At 47.6% G+C, this 19211-nt stretch overlaps 1 protein-coding gene and 1 pseudogene across 1 annotated transcript; both read right to left on the bottom strand.

Annotated features, from left to right (window-relative positions):
* Positions 1-3227: 3227 nt before the first annotated feature.
* Positions 3228-4874, bottom strand: LOC139051835 (uncharacterized; annotated as a pseudogene).
* A 26-nt stretch (positions 4875-4900) lies between these two features.
* Positions 4901-19135, bottom strand: LOC139051834 (uncharacterized). Its single transcript, XM_070528851.1, has 2 exons — positions 18245-19135; positions 4901-4921 (listed from the first exon to the last, which is right to left on the bottom strand). Exons 1-2 carry the CDS (start codon positions 19133-19135, stop codon positions 4901-4903), a joined length of 912 nt encoding a protein of 303 aa, XP_070384952.1.
* Between the last annotated feature and the right edge of the window lie 76 nt (positions 19136-19211).

Genomic DNA, 19211 nt, shown 5'->3' with positions numbered 1-19211 from the left:
GAGCACTGATAGTCCACGTTCGTGTTGTCCACTTCTCTTCTCTTGTGTCCTGTCTGCACGACTCACCTTTTTGCATAATGAATCCTTACCAACTAGCTCAGCTTTCTGTTGTTCTGAACTCCCCTTCGTGATTTTTTTCCCTTATGCTTCATATGGTGCTCGCCTCGCACATTCATTCTCCGTTTCATTGACCGGCGTTGTCTTCACATTATCGCACATGCTTTGCTGGTGACTCATGACAGTGTGTAAAAGGGAAAGCATGGCAGTGGATACATAGAGTTCCTAGTCAGCACTGTGTTTGTGCTTTTTGTTTTACTTCATCTGTTGGTATTATTGCTTGCCAAGGTGGTTTGCATTGAACATGTGAAAATAGCGCAGCGCAAACCGAAAAAGGGATAGATACACTGGCTTGAATGAAGGCATACTCTTGATTTTACTTACACAAAGGGCCAGGAGTGGACACTTTGAGGCACCCTAGTTTATCGCATTGTAGGTCTTGGAGGCCATGAAATTGGCTAATACTTCTCTGCATGCTTCACTTGATTCTCGTAAACCACAAGTGTAGCAATAGTGTTCTCAGTTTTATGTCCACACCAATGCCAGATGCCATTTTAATGTGATGTTTAACATGCCTCCTTTCTCTGCTACTAGTCAACCCTTGTTTAATAGCTTGTATGTACCTGTTATTTATTTATTTATTTATTTATTTATTTATTTGTTTATTTATTTATTTATGTGCAATATCTGCAGTTCCATGAAGCTTAGTTGTCTTACAGCAACATTATTTGGGGGAGTTTCACAATGGTTGCAGTTTATATTAAGTCTCTCTTTTATTTATTTATGTGCAATATCTGTGGTGCCATTGAGGCTTTCATTGTCTTACAGCGATCATGTTAAGGGGAGTTACACAATTACATTGTTTGAATAGATAGCTTATTCACAGTTTTTTTAGGAAGTCATTCATGAATTTTGTTTCTGACATTTCATTAAGCAGGCTTTGTATTAAAAGTCAACAAGGAGCTTGTATGGCTGCTACGGTAAAAGCGTACGCCAATATGTTAGTAGCCTACATGCGAGCTACCACAAGCAACTTCAGTGCAGCAGGAGTTGCTGTGTGCAGCAAGGCTGTGAACCAGCAGCCAGATCCCTAGTTCTACTAAAGGATATGAGAAATCCCTTACGACAGCATTACTGTCAGATTGCCATACTTCCCTGAGAAATCTTTTAACTTGTTCTTCTCGAGATGTTATGGAACGAAGGTTGCTTGTCATCTCAACTAAAGCCCCTACATCCACGCGCCACCGCCGACCAGGCTAAGTACCGCCAACCTACCCTCCTCCTCCACGCTCCTCTACCACTCACCCCCTCAGCTTCCGGCGTCAAGCGGAACTTACGTAGCTTCAGCTTCCTGTTCCGAGTGGAAGTGACGCTATGCTTTTAGCGTTGTTTACTTTCGCGTCTACGGAGAGGCTTTAATTGCACCAGCTGCGGTTGAAACTGTTGATGCGATTCCATCCAAGAACCACCGCCGATTGTAATCGGCGATCTGGTCGTGTTCGCTGCTTCGCGTCAACCTGCGACGGGTTGTGGCACGAGAAACAACGTGCAGTGGAATGTAGTGCCTGGGTGCGTGGAGACCGCGCCCGTTTTTCGTGCATTTGGAAAACAGCGACCGCAAACTACTACTTCAGCGGAATACAACAGCTTGTCCCCTTTGAATTCTCCTTGTTTTGAAGCATACATCCCCTCCAGCCAGCACGTATGGAGGGACTTTAGTGAAGGAGTTCGCGACGCCAATTTGTACGGCAGACGCATACAGTTTATGCTGTTGATTCTGAGGTTGAACTTGTCTCGTACTGCAGATCGAAGGTGACGAACGTCCCAAGTGCGTGCACTGCGTGAAGAACTGCAATGACGTGAAGCTATGAAATATAACAAGTTCAAATTTGCGTGTAGGGCATTCAGTGACATGGTGAAAACAAGTGTGCTTTTCTTGTGCGATATGAGCGGAGGTGTGCAGTGAATTGGTCCGTGTGCGCGTGTTGTGACGCGTGCAAGGGTGTACGGCGAATTATATTCGTGTGTTGTGCCCCAGCCCATGGCTCTCCGCACATTGTCAGAGAAAGGGGACGACAGGCAAAGCGTACGGGCGCAGCATACGCAAACAAGCACGCAGATGCACACGAATGACGCTTGGTGGAATGGCTAGAGCGAGCTACTCAAATTAGCACCGGTTGCTAAGCACGGGCGTCTCACCATCGTCTGCAATCACAGTGGATATTCGCGCAGCGCAACTCCGGGAAGCGTAAACGCCGGAACCGGAAATCTTAAAACCGGATATGCAGGAACCGGAAACGCCGGAAGCGGAAATGCCGGAACCGGATTTGGTGTGAGGGGAAAAGGCGGTTGGTGGTACCTAAGAGAGCGGCGGGGGCGCGTGGATGGAGGGGCTTTAATCTCAACTAGTCCGCATTGTCTTTCATAATGCAGTTTTCAATGCTTGTTTTTTGTCTTATTTAATCGTCAGAAGTTGGCCAGATGGTGGTTTTAAGGCTCTGTAACCCATTTTGCACTAGCAGCCTTCTACAGGTGGAATATTAGCAAGGCAGCTTGGGTGATGGCTGTCACAACTTACATGTGATTATTTTGGCACTTTTGTTGCTTTTCTGCCGACATTACTTTTCCTTTCATTGTTCTTAGGAAATTCAAGTGTGATGTATGCTTGGAGCTAAGGGTTTGATCCACAGGCTGTAAAGTGTACACTACAGCCTAGAGTTGGTCTGTGCAAAGAATTGATAGGAGGCCACACTCAAAAAACTTTTAATTCAGCAGCCAGGATTATAACAATGTTTTGTCCAAATTTTTTCAGGGAGGTAGTTATAGTAACGAAAAGTGCTAAAATTGGGAGTCTCGCGAGCAATAAGTAATAACTGAAATGAAGAATTGAGGGAAGCTTTGGCATTTGTGTAGCTAAATGTATGTCCTATTGAATGAATTAACCAGGATAAACGTGATAAACTAAAAAAGAAATCCACCAAAAACTAAACAAAGTTAAAAAAATGATCTAAAGTCATAACTGTTGCATCAGTGTTTTTCATCATGGTTCATTTCACATCTTTGATGAATGAGCATGCAAAGTTCAATTTAAAAATATTCATTTAAGAAAAAGTTATCACCGTTTGCGTAACATGAGGTGAAGTAAAATCTTATTTTGAGAAAAACAGATTTCAAACCATGTGAAACATGTGAGAAACAACACATAAAGGCCTAAAATGCTCCAGGCTTATAGCTGGGGACCTCGTGAGATGCAGTAGTCTTTTGTTCCTAGCCTGTTTTGTCTCAGTTCATTTGCATAGAGCTTTCTGCATGCGCTGGTGGTCTCTGCCATTGCAAGCTCCTGTGTAGTACCCTGGTTCAATGCCAGCCTGCCTCAGTATGTCCAGGGTGCTTATGCTGCCATTATTAAAGTGTGCAACAGCGTCACGCAAGGCAAACAGTATTGTAGGCAAGCTGACGTACACCTCCTTGGGAACCCGCTACCATATAAGTTCGTTGAAGCATTCACTTGCATTTTGTGTCTTGCCATGCAGACATTTTGATAAAAATTCAACTGAGCCCAGATCAGTGTACATAGCTATTACTCTGCTTGGCACATCATTCAGAAGTCCTCCTTTGTGGACGTACTTCCCTTGGATGAGTGATTTTACCTTTTTGTACCCGCACCAGCTGTTCGTTCCTACTGGACATAGGCCATGTCTTGGTTGCGCATCTGTGGAGCTGCAGTGGAAGAGGCTGGCCACGGTGGCTTGTTTCATGTCTTAAAGGTTTCCCACGTTAGCTCTTATAGCGATCCCATAGTAGTTTTGCAGGCAGGTCAATAGGGGCATCAGTCAACTTTCCTTTACCACCAAGTCCCCGCACTGTTTTTTTTAGTTTCCTCAGGCAGCAGCCGGCACGCTTCTGGACATGCCCAATGCATTCAAGTTTCTGCTCGCTGTGTTCTCCATACATGTCCTTTACAGTGGCATAGCTCTTTGAATCACCTCACCATGCTTCATGTTGCTTGTGATCTCGCAAATAGTCTGTGCAAACCAACCGTCTCCATACTATTTGCACTTTCTTTATGGTTTGCTTGGCAGGAAGTGTAACTTGCCTCCAGCCCTTGCATGAAGCACTTGTTGGGTTCAACTTTCGTTTGGTTTTGCAAGCCATGCATATACTAAAAAGTGCCTCAACATCAGTAACTGTTCCTGTGTCAACAGAAATCACTGACATACAGCCACGCTTCTGCCACGTTTCGCCACCTGAAACACTGCACTCATCACTCCTTATGACATGAGAAACTTCTGCAGCAGCATCAGTCATCGACTTTGATGCTACTTTTTCAGCTGCTGCAGTCAGTTGAGATGATGTTTTGTCATAGGCGGAATGGCGCGTAGAGGGAGGCATGTCATCACTTAGAGAACATTGTCGCACCTGCATACCTTTTTCCTGTCGCATTGCATACACCAGTCGAACATTGTTCTCATTAGCACGCACCATTCTTTTCTATGTATTGAACGAATGCTTGAAGCCACACACACAACCACACAGGTAGAGCAAATCCCTTGATGAGAGCATCCTTCCAGCTTCAGTGATGAATTCTTGCATTCAGGGCATGCTAGCACTGAAGAAAGGATATTAAAGTCAACTATCCTGTTTCCTTGGAGAGGAGAATGTAGCCATAGAGCTTCGTAGCTTTTCTTGATGTTCCCAAGCTTCTTGGCACTTGCTGAAACGCCCGCGTCCACTAGGTCAGGAGACGGATGCTTCGTCGTGTGTTGGTTCCCGGGAAACTTACATTTGCGTCTTCTCTGCAATCTGACCTTTGCCATGCTACTCAAAAAGTGGTTTAAGTGGTCTACTTTTTATGCCTTCGCACCTGCGAGCATTGCAAAAACGCAATTTGCAATTTAAACAGCTAAGCGACGCCTGACCAAGGTAAACAACAAATGTTCTTCGAGTGTCAGGACCCCCTTGTGGCCGTTTTTATAGATTTTAAAAGAATAGTAAACGCATAACTAAGCATAAGAATACAATTTAATAATACATACAGCTGATATTAAAATATACTGAGAATTTACAATGCAATTTGGTTTCAGTTTTGCAATACGAGGTTAAGGGTTTGAAAACTCGCTGTAACACCCAAACTAATCATGATAGGAACATACTGTTTTTTGCAATGTCTAGCTAAATGTTTTGGGTATTTAAAAAAAACTAAACATCAAATGTTTTAAAAAAAATTGACTTTTTAGTGTGGCCTCCCACCTTAAGGGCACGCATTTTCACCCACTCTTAAATGAAATTGTGGTACAGTCCTTGATGACTTTCTTAGCCACCATGTTTGCCTTTCAGTGGTATGGGGAAAAAAGGGAAGCTGAGCTCTGCTTTGTTTAGTCCACTCTGCCAGCTTACCGTAAAAATGGAACCGTTAACTTTTGTTTTCCTAGTCATTTAGTTTTGAAGTGCAATAAGTGGCCTGGAATCCTCCACAGTTTTTGATGCTTTAACTCTTGTTCATGTGAATTTCAACGAGCAATGATGTCCTCTTTACTCTCTCCTTTACGTTCTGCAGTACCACCAAAACTAGGTGGGCGAACTCAGGTGTCACAGAATGCTCTGCTATAACTATGTTATTTTTTCAATGACTATTGCACGTTGTTTAGGTACTTGTGGCAGGTTTAGATATATTTTTTATTTATTTCATATGTTCCTGGCTAAACCTGCAACTGGATGAGTTGCTTTCTATTTATTATATTTCTGTGTTATTCTGTGTATTTCTATGTCATTATATTTCTGTGTGGTTTGTGCAAAAAAACATGACAGGAATAAAAAACTAGTTGAGAGCTTGTGCCCATGTCGTGCAATTTTCCTTGCCTGTGTGCTCATGCAATAAATTTATTTTCTACAAAGCACTACGTTGCTTACTTTTGTGTGCATCTTCCATCTTGGACACCAATATATTGTGTATTTCCCAGTGTGGAAATATCAATACTGAAAATTCTGACATCAGCATACTAGCTGATGCATATGAACAAATACTCAAATATCTTCCTGCAGTACATCCCCGATAAGTGTAAATATGGTACCCTACAAAACTGCCCTCGTGAATGTGAAAAAGTACTTCCATAGTTCCCTGCAGAAGCTCCTTGATGAAGGTAAACATATACTCCCATAGCTTCCTGCAAGAACTCTTCGATGGACGTAAACGTATGCTCCCATAGTTCCCTGCAGAAGCTCCGCGATGGAGGTAAAGGTATGCTCCCATAATTCCCTGCAAAAGCTCCGCGATGGAGGTAAACATATACTCCCATAGTGCCCCGCAAGAGCTCCGTGAGGGAGGTAAATATATGCTCCCATAGTTCCCCGCAAAAGCTCCGCGATGGAGGTAAACATATGCTCCCATAGTTCCCCGCAAAAGCTCCGCGATGGAGGTAAACATATACTCCCATAGCTTCCTGCGAAAGCTCCGCGATGGAGGTAAACATATACTCCCATAGCTTCCTGCAAGAGCTCCGCGATGGAGGTAAAAATATGCTCCCATAGTTCCCTGCAAAAGCTCCGCTATGAAGGTAAACATATGCTCCCATAGTTCCCCGCAAACGCTCCGCGATGGAGGTAAACATATGCTCCCATAGTTCCCTGCAAAAGCTCCGCTATGGAGGTAAACATATGCTCCCATAGTTCCCCGCAAAAGCTCCGCGATGGAGGTAAACATATGCTCCCATAGTTCCCTGCAAAAGCTCCGCTATGAAGGTAAACATATGCTCCCATAATTCCCTGCAAAAGCTCCGCGATGGAGGTAAACATATACTCCCATAGTGCCCCGCAAGAGCTCCGCGATGGAGGCAAACATATGCTCCCATAGTTCCCTGTAAAAGCTCCGCGATGGAAGTAAACATATACTCCCATAAGTACCTTCACAACCTCCGTTCAGCAGCGGAGTAAATCTTTTACTCCGCCTACCCGGTGTAAATTTACCTCCCATCAGGGAATGCGCTAGAGGACAAGTCATTTACTCCCATCTCGGATCATTTTTGCTAACAGTGTATGCCCGAAGAGAAGAAAGTCCGCCTTCTCATGCGTGCTGTGAAGGAAGAACTTTTAGGCGCAATGGTACGAAGCCCACCGAAGACCGTAGAAGAGTTCCTGCGCGAGGCAACCAGCATTGAGAAGACACTCGAAATGCGGAACCGGCAATTCAACCGCCGTACGAGCTCTACCCACTACGCAGGAATTCAATCACTGGCCACAGATGATCTGCGCGAGACCATCAGGGCCATTGTGCGCGAAGAACTGCGCAAGGTCTTGCCTTCGTCGCAGCCTCAAGTGGCCTCGATCGCCGACATCGTGAAAGAAGAGGTGCACCGATCCCTTGGAGTTCCTGAGGTGGAACCAGAATCACCGCAGCCGGAGGCAATGACCTACGCCGCCGCCGTCGCCCGCCGTCAAGGCCCCCCTGCGCGACCGCGCCAGGGTCCTGCAACGCCGCAATTCCGTCGTCCGCCGCCGCCGCCGCAGCCAGCACGCCAATACGTCGCCCAGCGCACCTACGCGAGGAAGACGGACATTTGGCGAGCCCCCGACCACCGCCCGCTCTGCTATCACTGCGGAGAAGCCGGCCATGTGTACCGCCGATGCCCATACCGCGACCTGGGACTGAGAGGGTTCGCCGTCAACGCGCCGCGTCCACAGCTTGGCGAGCGCCCACGTGAAATCGCCGATTACCTAGCCGCCACTCAGCGGAACTCTCGACGACCATCCCGTTCACCATCACCAGGCCGCTACCTGTCACCGCAGCGCCGACCGTACACTGGTCCAGCTCGGGGCCGCTCTGCGAGCCCATATCCGGAAAACTAAAAGCAGCAACCGATGGAGGTGCGGTTGCTGTTCGTCGAACTGACTAAGATCCTCCGCCGCCGACGAAGTCGATGAAGAAACCATCTCGACGACCTAATGACGACACGCCGCCGTCCCGACGAAGTCAGCAAGCCAAGACTACACCGACGAAAGACGACTTGACGACGCGACGTTCCAGTTTCAGTTCAACACGACGCAGCCGTGATCCGACGCCAAGACCTAACTGCAACGCCAGACAAAGAACCACCGACCTCGACGTGCTTCTCGACGGCCACGCAGTTACCGCCTTAGTGGACACCGGTGCTGATTACTCCGTCATGAGTGGACACATCGCCGCCCAGTTGAAGAAGGTTAAGACTGCATGGGAAGGCCCTCAAATTCGCACCGCTGGAGGACATCTGATTACGCCGACTGGAATCTGCACGGCAAGGATAACCATTCATGACCGGACTTACCCTGCCACCTTCGTTATCCTCCAACAGTGTTCTCGAGACGTCATTCTCGGTATGGACTTTCTGAACCAACACGGCGCAGTCATCGACCTGAAGTCGAAGTCAATAACGCTGTCGGAAGATAAAGCGATACCGCCGGAGAGCCCTCGTAGTCACCACGCCTTGAGTGTGCTCGAAGACCAAGTGAGCATCCCGCCCCGCTCCAGCATTGTTATTTCGGTCGGCACCGAAATACCCGCTGACGTAGAAGGTGTCATCGAAGGCGACCAACGCCTCTTGCTAGACCGTGAAATTTGCGTCGCAAGAGGGATCGCTCGACTACATGGAGGGAAAACTGAAGTGTTGCTGACAAACTTCAGCCCGGAGTTCAAGCACATCAACAAGGGCACGACGATCGCGTACATCGAGGAAATTGTGGAAACCAGTAATGCGTTTGTCCTCTCGGATTCCGCCACATCTACCCCCACGACCACGGTTCCCGAACCAGACTACGACATTAATCCAAGTCTCCCAGTGATTAAGCAACAGTAGCTCAGAAGTCTGCTCCGACGATACAAAGACTGCTTTTCGACGACATCGAGGATTCGACAAACACCAGTCGCCAAGCATCGCATAATCACCGAGGAGTACGCTCGACCACTCCGCCAAAGCCCTTACCGAGTTTCGCCGCGAGAACGCGAAGCTATAAGAGAACAAGTCGACGAAATGCTGCGCGACGACATCATCCAGCCGTCGAAAAGACCGTGGGCATCCCCTGTTGTCCTGGTGAAGAAAAAGGACGGAACCCTACGTTTCTGCGTCGATTATCGTCGTCTGAACAGGATAACGAAGAAGGACGTATACCCCCTTCCACGGATAGACGACGCATTGGATCGGCTTTGCAACGCTAAGTACTTCTCCTCGATGGACCTCAAGTCTGGCTATTGGCAATAGAAGTCGACGAAAGAGATCGCGAAAAGACCGCCTTCATCACCCCAGACGGCCTCTACGAGTTCAAGGTTATGCCATTTGGACAGTGCTCGGCGCCTGCAACGTTCCAGCGCGTGATGGACACGGTTTTAGCGGGATTGAAATGGCAGACCTGTCTCGTTTACTTGGATGACGTCGTTGTATTCGCCGGAAATTTCGACGATCACCTTAGGCGGCTTGCCACAATACTAGAGGCCATCAAGTCAGCAGGGCTCACTCTGAAGCCAGAAAAATGCCGCTTCGCTTACGACGAGCTTCTGTTCCTAGGCCACGTCATCAGTAAATCCGGAGTACGCCCCGACCCGCAGAAAACAGCTGCCATCGCAAAGTTCCCGCAGCCCACCGACAAGAAGGCAGTGCGTAGATTCCTTGGCATGTGTGCCTACTACCGGCGCTTTGTCAAGGACTTTTCACGCATCGCCGAGCCGTTCACACGTCTAACTAAATGTGATGTTGAGTTCAAGTGGGAAATGCCGCAGGCCAACGCATTTGAAGAACTCAAACGACGCATGCAGTCGCCGCCGGTACTTGCGCACTTCGACGAGTACGCCGATACAGAAATCCATACTGACGCCAGTAGCCTAGGCCTCGGTGCCGTTCTAGTCCAGAGGAAAAACGGAGTCGAACAGGTGATATCTTACGCTAGCCGGTCGCTGTCAAAAGCGGAAGGCAACTATTCTACGACCGAAAAGGAATGCCTCGCCATCGTTTGGGATACAGCTAAATTTCGCCCTTATCTTTATGGCAGGCCATTCAAAGTCGTCAGTGACCATCACGCTTTGTGTTGGCTAGCGAGTATAAAGGATCCTTCAGGACGACTGGCGCGGTGGAGCCTCAGACTACAAGAATACGACATCACTGTAACCTACAAGTCCGGACGAAACCACTCCGATGCCGATTGCCTATCACGTGCCCCCATTGACCCGCCGCCGCAAGATGACGAAGATGACGACGCCTTCCTTGTCATGATAAGCGCAGAAGACTTCGCAGAGCAGCAACGGGCAGACCCGGAGCTAAAAGGCGTGGTGAAATATTTGGAAGGGCACACCGACGTTGTCCCCAGGGCATTTAAGCGCGGACTATCTTCCTTCACGCTTCAAAACAATCTCCTCGTGAAGAAGAACTTTTCACCAGTCCGCGCCAACTACCTTCTTGTTGTCCCGTCAGGACTTCGTCCAGAAGTATTGCACGCCCTACATGACGATCCGACCGCTGGACACCTCGGTTTTTCCCGGGCACTCTCGAGGATACAACAAAAGTATTATTGGCCGCGCCTGACCGCCGACGTCGCCCATTATGTCAGAACATGCCGAGACTGTCAGCGACGTAAGACACCGCCGACAAGGCCAGCCGGATTACTACAGCCAATCGAGCCTCCTTGCCGACCATTCCAGCAGATCGGGATGGACTTGCTGGGACCCTTTCCAACGTCAACAACCGGAAATAAGTGGATCGTCGTGGCGACAGACTACCTCACCCGCTTCGCTGAAACTAAAGCACTGCCGAAAGGTAGCGCAGCCGAAGTGGCGAAATTTTTTGTCGAAAACATCCTGCTTCGACATGGCGCCCCAGAAGTCCTCATCACCGACAGAGGAACGGCCTTTACAGCGGAGCTCACCCAAGCCATTCTGAAATACAGTCAGACAAGGCACAGGAGGACCACGGCCTACCACGCGCAGACGAATGGCCTTACGGAGCGGCTGAATAAGACCCTCGCCGACATGCTAGCGATGTACGTCGACGTCGAACACAAGACCTGGGATGCCGTCCTGCCGTACGTAACATTTGCTTACAACACGGCGGTGCCAGAAACAACACAGATCACGCCGTTTAAGCTGCTTTACGGCAGGAACCCGACGACGACGCTCGACACCATGCTGCCCCACGTCACTGACGAAGGGAATGTTGACGTCGCTAGCTATCTCCAGCGCGCCGAAGAAGCCCGACAGCTCGCCCGCCTACGGATCAAGAACCAACAGAGGACCGACAGCCGACACTACAACCTCCGACGACGCTTTGTTGAGTACCAGCCCGGCGACCGTGTTTGGGTTCGGACACCGATACGCCGACGAGGACTCAGTGAGAAACTACTCCGACGCTATTTCGGACCCTACAAGGTCATCCGACGTATTGGCGCTCTGGACTATGAGGTCGTGCCAGACGGCATTTCGCATTCACAGCGGCGCCGCGCACGATCTGAAGTGGTCCACGTGGTGCGCCTTAAACCCTTTTACGGACGCTGACGAAATTCCTTATTTTTTGTTGTTGTTTTCTTTGCTACGGGTGTTTTTATTTCGCTTGTATGTAGCATCGGGTCGATGCTTTTTAAGAGGGGGGTATTGACACGTGTACTTATCTTTATCGGGCGACCACGTTTCGCCGCTTAACAACTGTAATCGCACAGCGAGGGACGCGCCTGAATGTATCCGATGTTTCTGGAAAGTTATCGATGCTTCTACCTGGCTGTCTGTTGTCGCCGAACCTTGTGTTATCTGATTTCATCGCGTAACGCGAATGGTGTAGAACTTTGTGGAAGGCACACGGGTCCGAACGATTAATCTGGAACATTCGACGACTGCTCTATAAAAGCCGACGCACTTGACCCGCTGATCAGATTTTCGACGATCGCCGACTGTGTTCGCCGCTATCGTTGTGCTTTAAGTGTATCCTGTTTTGTGGGCACAGGTTCGCCCAATAAAAGCTAGTTTTGTCTTTCACAGTACTGCTACTGTGTTCTTTCTTCACCGTCACTACCACGTGACAATATGGATTTCAAAAAAATAGATCAACCGAAGAAGCATTGTGCTATATTAAAGATAGCTTACTTACTAACATTGACAGTAAAAAGTTAACACTTGGTTTATTTCTCGACTTAAAGAAAGCATTTGATTCAATAAAATACGATATCCTACTGCACAAACTATCTAGATATGGTGTGCGGGGAGTTGTATTAGAGCTCGTTAAAAACTACATAAGTGACCGCTATCAGATCGTGCAAATAAAAGACGCCTCATCATCACACCTAAAGTTAACACAAGGCGTTCCACAGGGGTCAATATTAGGACCGTTTTTATTTCCTGTTTACATTAATGACATTGTAACTATACCCAACTCTCCTGAACTTATTATGTATGCCGATGATACTAATATCTTTTTTAATTCCACAGATTTAACAGATTTAGAAAGAAGGGCCAACACTTACCTTGCATCCCTCGCGGCTTGGCTCCGGCAAAATAGGCTGCAGCTTAACACAACAAAAACAAAGTACATAATATTTCGTGCACTTAACAAACCACTAAGTAGAGAAATAGTTTTAACTTTTGAAGGGCAACAGATAACCAGGGTTAAAGAGCAAAAGTTTCTTGGTGTTTGGTTCCAAGAGCACCTTTCATGGAATGTTCACATTGCTAATTTAGCTACCGAACTCTCCCAATCTGTTGGTTGCCTGTATAAAATTGCACACTTAATACCTATTTGGCTGAAACAAAATCTATATACTTCACTGTTCTACTCCAGATTATCGTACGGCATATTGGTATGGGGTACCACAACAAAAGCTAACTACAACAGGCTCATTATTCTACAAAAGAAAATATTGCGCATTTACGAAAACTATCAGGGACCATGTCATGAACTAAGCACATTACCATTATTCTTTAAATACCGAATGCTTAAAGCTAACGACGTTTACGATTTTAAACTACTGCATATATATATAAAAATGCACTCTATATACACGAAAACAATAATGAAGCTCCTTACGATATGAGACTAAAAAGAAAACACGGACCCTAAACACAAGGACCAAGTATGGTAAACAAACAACCAGGTACCAAGTACTAACAATCCTAAATAAGCTAGAAGATACCATTGATTTCAGTATGACAAGAAACGCCTTCAAAAGCCATGTGTAAACACTGTTAGTACACAGTGTTTGAGAGAGTGATTATTGCTACATAAATATATTATAACCCGCTTTTTTTGCTGTTCTTTCCTGTTTTTCTGTTTTACGTGGATACGTACATGTTCATGGTTATATGCTGCACTTTAGTGTACTATGGTAATTTACCTGTAAACCCTTTACGTTATTGACTGTGAACTATATATTATTATCTATATTATCTATATTAGTAAACAAACTGTAACCCAAAAATTTATGTTATTACTGTTCTCAGTTTGTGTGCATAATGTGTTACAATATGTAACGTTGTGTGTGTCCGCTCACTGCCAGTGAATTACCACTAAATAATGCATAATAAAAACTTATATTGGGGGTACAGGGGCCCCTGTCAGGCGCTGTGCGCCTTTTGCTCCTGCACCTTTCTTGAAAGTGTATTCAAGATGAAATAAACATTCATTCATTGATTCATAGATCTCCAATTACCCCTGTCCTGTCGCCAACCAATTCCAACTATAGCACCCGCGAATTTCCTAATTTCATCGCACCATATATAGTTTTCTGCCGTCTTCTACTGTGCTTCCCTTCTCTTAGTACCCATTATGTAACCCTAATGGTCCAACGGTTATCTAACCGGCGCATTACATGACCTGCCCAGCTACATTTTTTCCTCTTGATGTCAATTAGAATATCGTCTATACCCGTTCGCTCTCTGATCCAAACCGCCCTCTTTCTCTCTCTTAACGTTATGCCTAGCAATCTTCGTTCGATCGCTCTTTGCGCGGTCCTTAACTTGCTCTGAAGTCTCTGCCCCATATGTCAGCACTGGCAAAATGCACTGAGTGCAATCCTTACTTTTCAATAATAATGGTAAGCTTCCAGTTGGGAGGTGGCAATGTCTGCCGTAAGCGATCCAACCTATCTTTATTTTTCTGTGAATTTCATTCTCATGATCAGGGTTCCCTGTGATTAATTGTCCTAGGTAAACGAACTCCTTGTCTAGTGGCCGACTGGAGATCCTGATGTCTTGTTCCTTTGCCCGACTATTTATCATTATCTTTGCATTCTGCATATTGATATTCAACCCCACTCTTACACTTTCTCAGTTAAGGTCTCCAATCATTTGTTTTAACTCGTCTGCATTGTTGTTGAATAGAACAATGTCATCGGCAAACCGAAGGTTGCTGAGATATTTGCCGTAGATCTTTACTCCTAAGCCTTCCCAGTTTATAGCTTGAATACTTCTTCCAAGCACGCAGTGAATAGCATTTGAGAAATTGTGTCTCCCTGTCTGACCCCTTTCTCTATAGGTATCTCCCTGCTTTTCTTCAGCAGAATTAAGGTAGCTGTAGAACCTCTGTAGATATTCTTACGCGAAGGATGAGTCAGTAAGAAGAGAAATTATTTACAGATTATATTTACAACAACTGTTGCAGCGCTGACCGGTTTGATTAACAGCGCGAGCCCAGCTCGTTCTTCCTCTTTTCTGGAGTGATGGCGTCCACGCGCCTCGTTCAAACAAACAAATACCACACACGTGTAGCAATATTTTCCAAGCTATTTACGTACTCTGTACTCCTTCATTACGTAGTGCCTCTATGACTGCTGGTATCTCTACTGAATCAAATGCCTTTTCGTAATCTATATAAGCCACGTAGAGAGGCTTATTGTACTCTGCGCATTTCGCGATAACCTGAGTTATGACATGGATGTGATCCATTGTAAGGTGTCTCTTCCTGAAGCCAGCCTGTTCCCTTGGTTGACAAAATCCAGTGTTGCCCTTATTCTATTAGTGATTATTTTGGTAAATATTTTATATAATACTGGGAGCAAGCTAATGGTCCTATAATTTTTCAATTCTTTAACGTCTCCTTTTTTGTGGATTAGTATAATGTCTGCATTCTTCCAGTTTTCTGGGACCCTTGCACTCGATAGACACTTCGCATAAAGAACCGCCAGTTTTCCAAGCATTATGTCTCCTCCATCTTTGATTAAGTCGACTGTTATTCCACCTTCTCCTCCCGGTCTTCATCGTTTCATTCCTTGCAGGGCCCTTCTGACCTCATCGCTAGGTATAGGAGAGTTTCTGTATCCTGTTCATTACTGTTTCTAAGTGAGGTATCGTGTCTCCTCTGAGTACTGTATACTAAAGCCCCTCAATCTCCCAAAGTAGCGCCATTCACTTCCCTCCTCCTCCGCTCGGCGCGGCCTCGACGGTGGCGCCGCCGGCGGTGGGCCTGCCGTAGCAGACGACGGCTAACACGCTACGGGTGGAAATCCGCGGAAAAGTTCGTTCGAGTCCTGCGGAGCAGTTTTTTCAATCTAGATCATGCTTTGTCCGTCGGTAACTGGCCTTAAGAATGTCGTGTCGGATTTGCGGAAGAAATAGAGAAAAGCACCATTATTCAAGGCGTACTTAAGGTGTAAAGCGCGCGCACGTTGAAAGTTCGTGTTGCTGAAGCACGACACAAGCACGCGGTGTGCTCAGACACGCTAGTAATTACCAGAGTTTCAGGTTTTGACAGCGCGAAAGTATGTGCACGTGGTTTCGTAGGTTAATTTACGTACCCGCAGGATGCTTTTGTTCGGCCGGCGCGTGAGAGATTCCGACTGTCTGCGGTCAGCAATGCCTGGCAGCAGGGTCGTTTCTGTTCCGCGCCTTTTACAAATGTACTTAGCTCATGCACAGGTTGTGGTGGCCATGAGCAACGTTTTCACACATAGGCGGTATAGATAATTTGAACAACGTACCAGCATATGAAATCGTTATTTATTTATTACAGTGCAAATGGTTAGAATTTGATAGAAAAAAGAAGGAACTTGATGGGACAACTGGAAAGAGGTTCAAAAAATAATTATCCCCCTCCCCTCATTGGCACCAGCAACACTTTTGTTGAAGTGCTAATTTTATCTCTGTATACTACGTGCGTCTGTATTCTTTTGCGTTGTAAGTTTTCACAAGGAAGCAGTGTTGCGTTAACTGGAACAGTCAAGGCACACAAGACAGAAAAAAAGTTGATTCTTGGGTTTTACATCCCAACACCACGATCTCATAAGGCACGCCATAATGGGGGCTCCGGATTAATTTTTTTCCAGCTGGGGTTCTTTAACGCGCCCCCAGTGCACTGGACACGGGCCCGTTTTGACGCGGGCATCAAAAGAAGAGGTTGAAGGAGCCGTGGCACTTACTTCACAAAGCCGCGCGTTCTTTGCCACTTGCTCGAAGTCAGCCCGCCCGATCTTGTGAATCCACACTTTTCTTCGTTTTGCGTTGCGCCCGGCGGATGGTAAAGCAAAAAGCTTTTTGCCGTCACTGGGTCTGTTGTGGCAACCGTAGACGCAGCAGCACGGCATCGCAATTAAGCACTCGGCCCTAACACATTGTATAAAACTACCGCGCTCCTTCAAACCGCCTGCCGTACTTTCGTCGCGTAGGCCCAAGAATGGGGGTCGCAGCGCGCTGGAAAGAAAAGATATACAAAAGCGCGGCACCTGCTCTGCGCCGGAAGAAAAAAATATACAAAAGCGCGGGGCATCCTTTCACGTGACACAGATTGGCCAATGGGGGAGCGGAGGAGGCTGAGGCGATAGGAGGGGTGGAGGAGGAAGCGCCTGGGTGAGCGGGGTGGCGGAAAGATCTAAGAATGGCGCTACTTTTGGAAAATTGAGGGGTTTTACTGTATACAGGTCAGCTTAGAATTTTTCCGCTGCTTTTACTATATCTTCGAGATTGCTGATGATATTATCTTTTAGTGTATACATCGTGTATTACCAGGTTTCTTTTTTACTGATTTCAGGCTGCGTTCATTTTTTACAGCTTCTTCAGTATTTCTCATGTTATAGTTTCGAACATCAGTTATTTTCGCCTTGTTGATCAGTTTTGACAGTTCCGCGAATTGCGTAACGCTGTGCGGCCGCCAGTCCCACACAACCGCATAGAGCGCAGGACTCTGCGATTCTAGATGTACTGCACTCACCGCGAAAGGTTAGATAAACAAACACCCACATAAGCACAGCAGAGAATTGGCTATGTGAGGCGGTTCGACCGATAACTGTAGAAGCGTCATTCAAAGCAAGTAAATGTTCTCCACTTCCGGCAGCGTTTTCTCTACTTCGTTTTTAAGTAAAAAAAAGTTGATCCATAAATATTCTCATAAACGGTTAACTTTTTTTTTATTATTCGACTTTCCTTGCACTTTGGTTGTTGCCTTGGCTCTCTCCCTTAGTAGATCACTTAATTTCTCAACTCCTTGCGATTTTTGTTTCGAGTTGCCAATTTTGCACGAAAAGTGCTATACGATTAGGGAAAAACAGACGAGGTAACGGGCGACAGTCATCTTGCTTATGGGTTTAAGGGTTATTGCAGGATTTCATGATGGACGCACTTTCACATTATTTTATTTCCCACCTTATCTAACCCATATCACGTGTATATGGTTGCGGGCATCTGCCAGCCTAGCGGCGAGCCGTAATTCAAGGAAATAATGAAACAAAGGGAAAAGTTAAGCGCAGTTGGCGTTTTCTCCGGCCGGAACTCGTTCCACGAGAGTACAGACCAGCTCAGTAACAGCTGCATCCCTTTCCTGGTCCCAGGATCAGCCTAAACAAAGAAGGTTGAACTAACATAAGCAACAGATATGCGCGTGATGGTTGAATAGATGGTGACAACTGAACGCATCTCGAGTTAATCGCACGGGTGCGGAATCTATGAGAAAACTGTCCTTCACATTACAAGAGATGCTGATAACTACCGCCATCTAAAAGGAGTGAAAAAGGCAGCATAATGCTGACCGATTAATAGCTGCCAAGTCTCAACATTGATCTGGCGGCGCTTAGGAATGTGTGAAGAGTGGTGGCGTGGGTGGGGAGGGGGGGGGGTATGCCACTTGTTTGCGGGGGAGGGGGGCGGGCCCCCCCCTGGGTACGTGCCTGCAGACGGTATACCCCCCCCTCCCCTGGGTACGTGCCTTTGTAGACGGTATAGCGCGCTCTTCATGCTCGCGATTCGCGTGTCCCTGATTGTTACGTGGCACATCGCGGCGAGCAGCGACAGGTTGTCCGCGTATATATGCGCCGGAGGCACCCAGGCGTGTGTTTCTAGGTAATTCAGTGCCTCCGTCAACGCAACCACCTCGGCGCAGTACGCGCTGGAGGCGACCGTGAGGCGATATTTCCGCACGGCGACAATCGATCCCCGCGGCTTCAAGACCACCACCGCCGCGCCCGCGGACCTTGACGTGTGGGAGCCGTCCGTGTACACATGCGTGCCTGGTTCGGACGACCACGCCCTAGCCGCTGACACGTCGAGCCGCTCGAAGGGGAACCCTCGTGCCTCCGATGGGTGGGCGCCCCAGGAATCATGCGGATACAACGTATCGTCCGACGCGAAGGTGTGCGCGCCGAACGTGACCGTTCGTCGCATGCGGAACAGTTCGAACTCCGCATTGAGCCTATCGAGCTCCAGCCCGATGGGCGGCTGGTTTGCGAGCACCTGCAGTGCGGCAGTCCGTGTCGTACGATACGCGCCGGTGATCGCCAGCAGCATGGTGCGTTGTACCGTGATCATGCGGGCCTTGAGCCTACAGTCAGGTGACGGCGACAATCGATCCCCGCGGCTTCGAGACCACCACCGCCGCGCCCGCGGACCTTGACGTGAACTGGGGGACGCGTATGCCACCGCCGGCAGGAATACCTGACGGTACAGGCGGCGCCGCATGGTGAAGTCTACGGTCGTTTGCATTCTCATGAACGTCAGAGACTTGATGGCAAGCCTCTCTTCCTTCCGCTGCAGGTGCTCCGCGTGCTCGCAGAAAGACAGGCGCCTGTCAACCTCCACGCCCAGGAGTGTGACAGACGAACGAAACGGGAGCCCCCTCGCACTGCTCTTCAGCCGGATGGTCGGGTGGCTCTTCTCCATGCCCCCTTTCCGAAAGAAAAGAGGACGCAGAAGGTCTTGTCGTTGTTAAGGGCCCCCGCAGGGGCGTCTGCGTCAG

This window comes from Dermacentor albipictus, unplaced genomic scaffold (assembly GCF_038994185.2).
Source record: "Dermacentor albipictus isolate Rhodes 1998 colony unplaced genomic scaffold, USDA_Dalb.pri_finalv2 scaffold_15, whole genome shotgun sequence".
Classification (NCBI taxonomy): domain Eukaryota; kingdom Metazoa; phylum Arthropoda; class Arachnida; order Ixodida; family Ixodidae; genus Dermacentor; species Dermacentor albipictus.
Note: the sequence above shows the minus strand (reverse complement) of the source record. Positions and strands in the feature narration are given on the sequence as shown.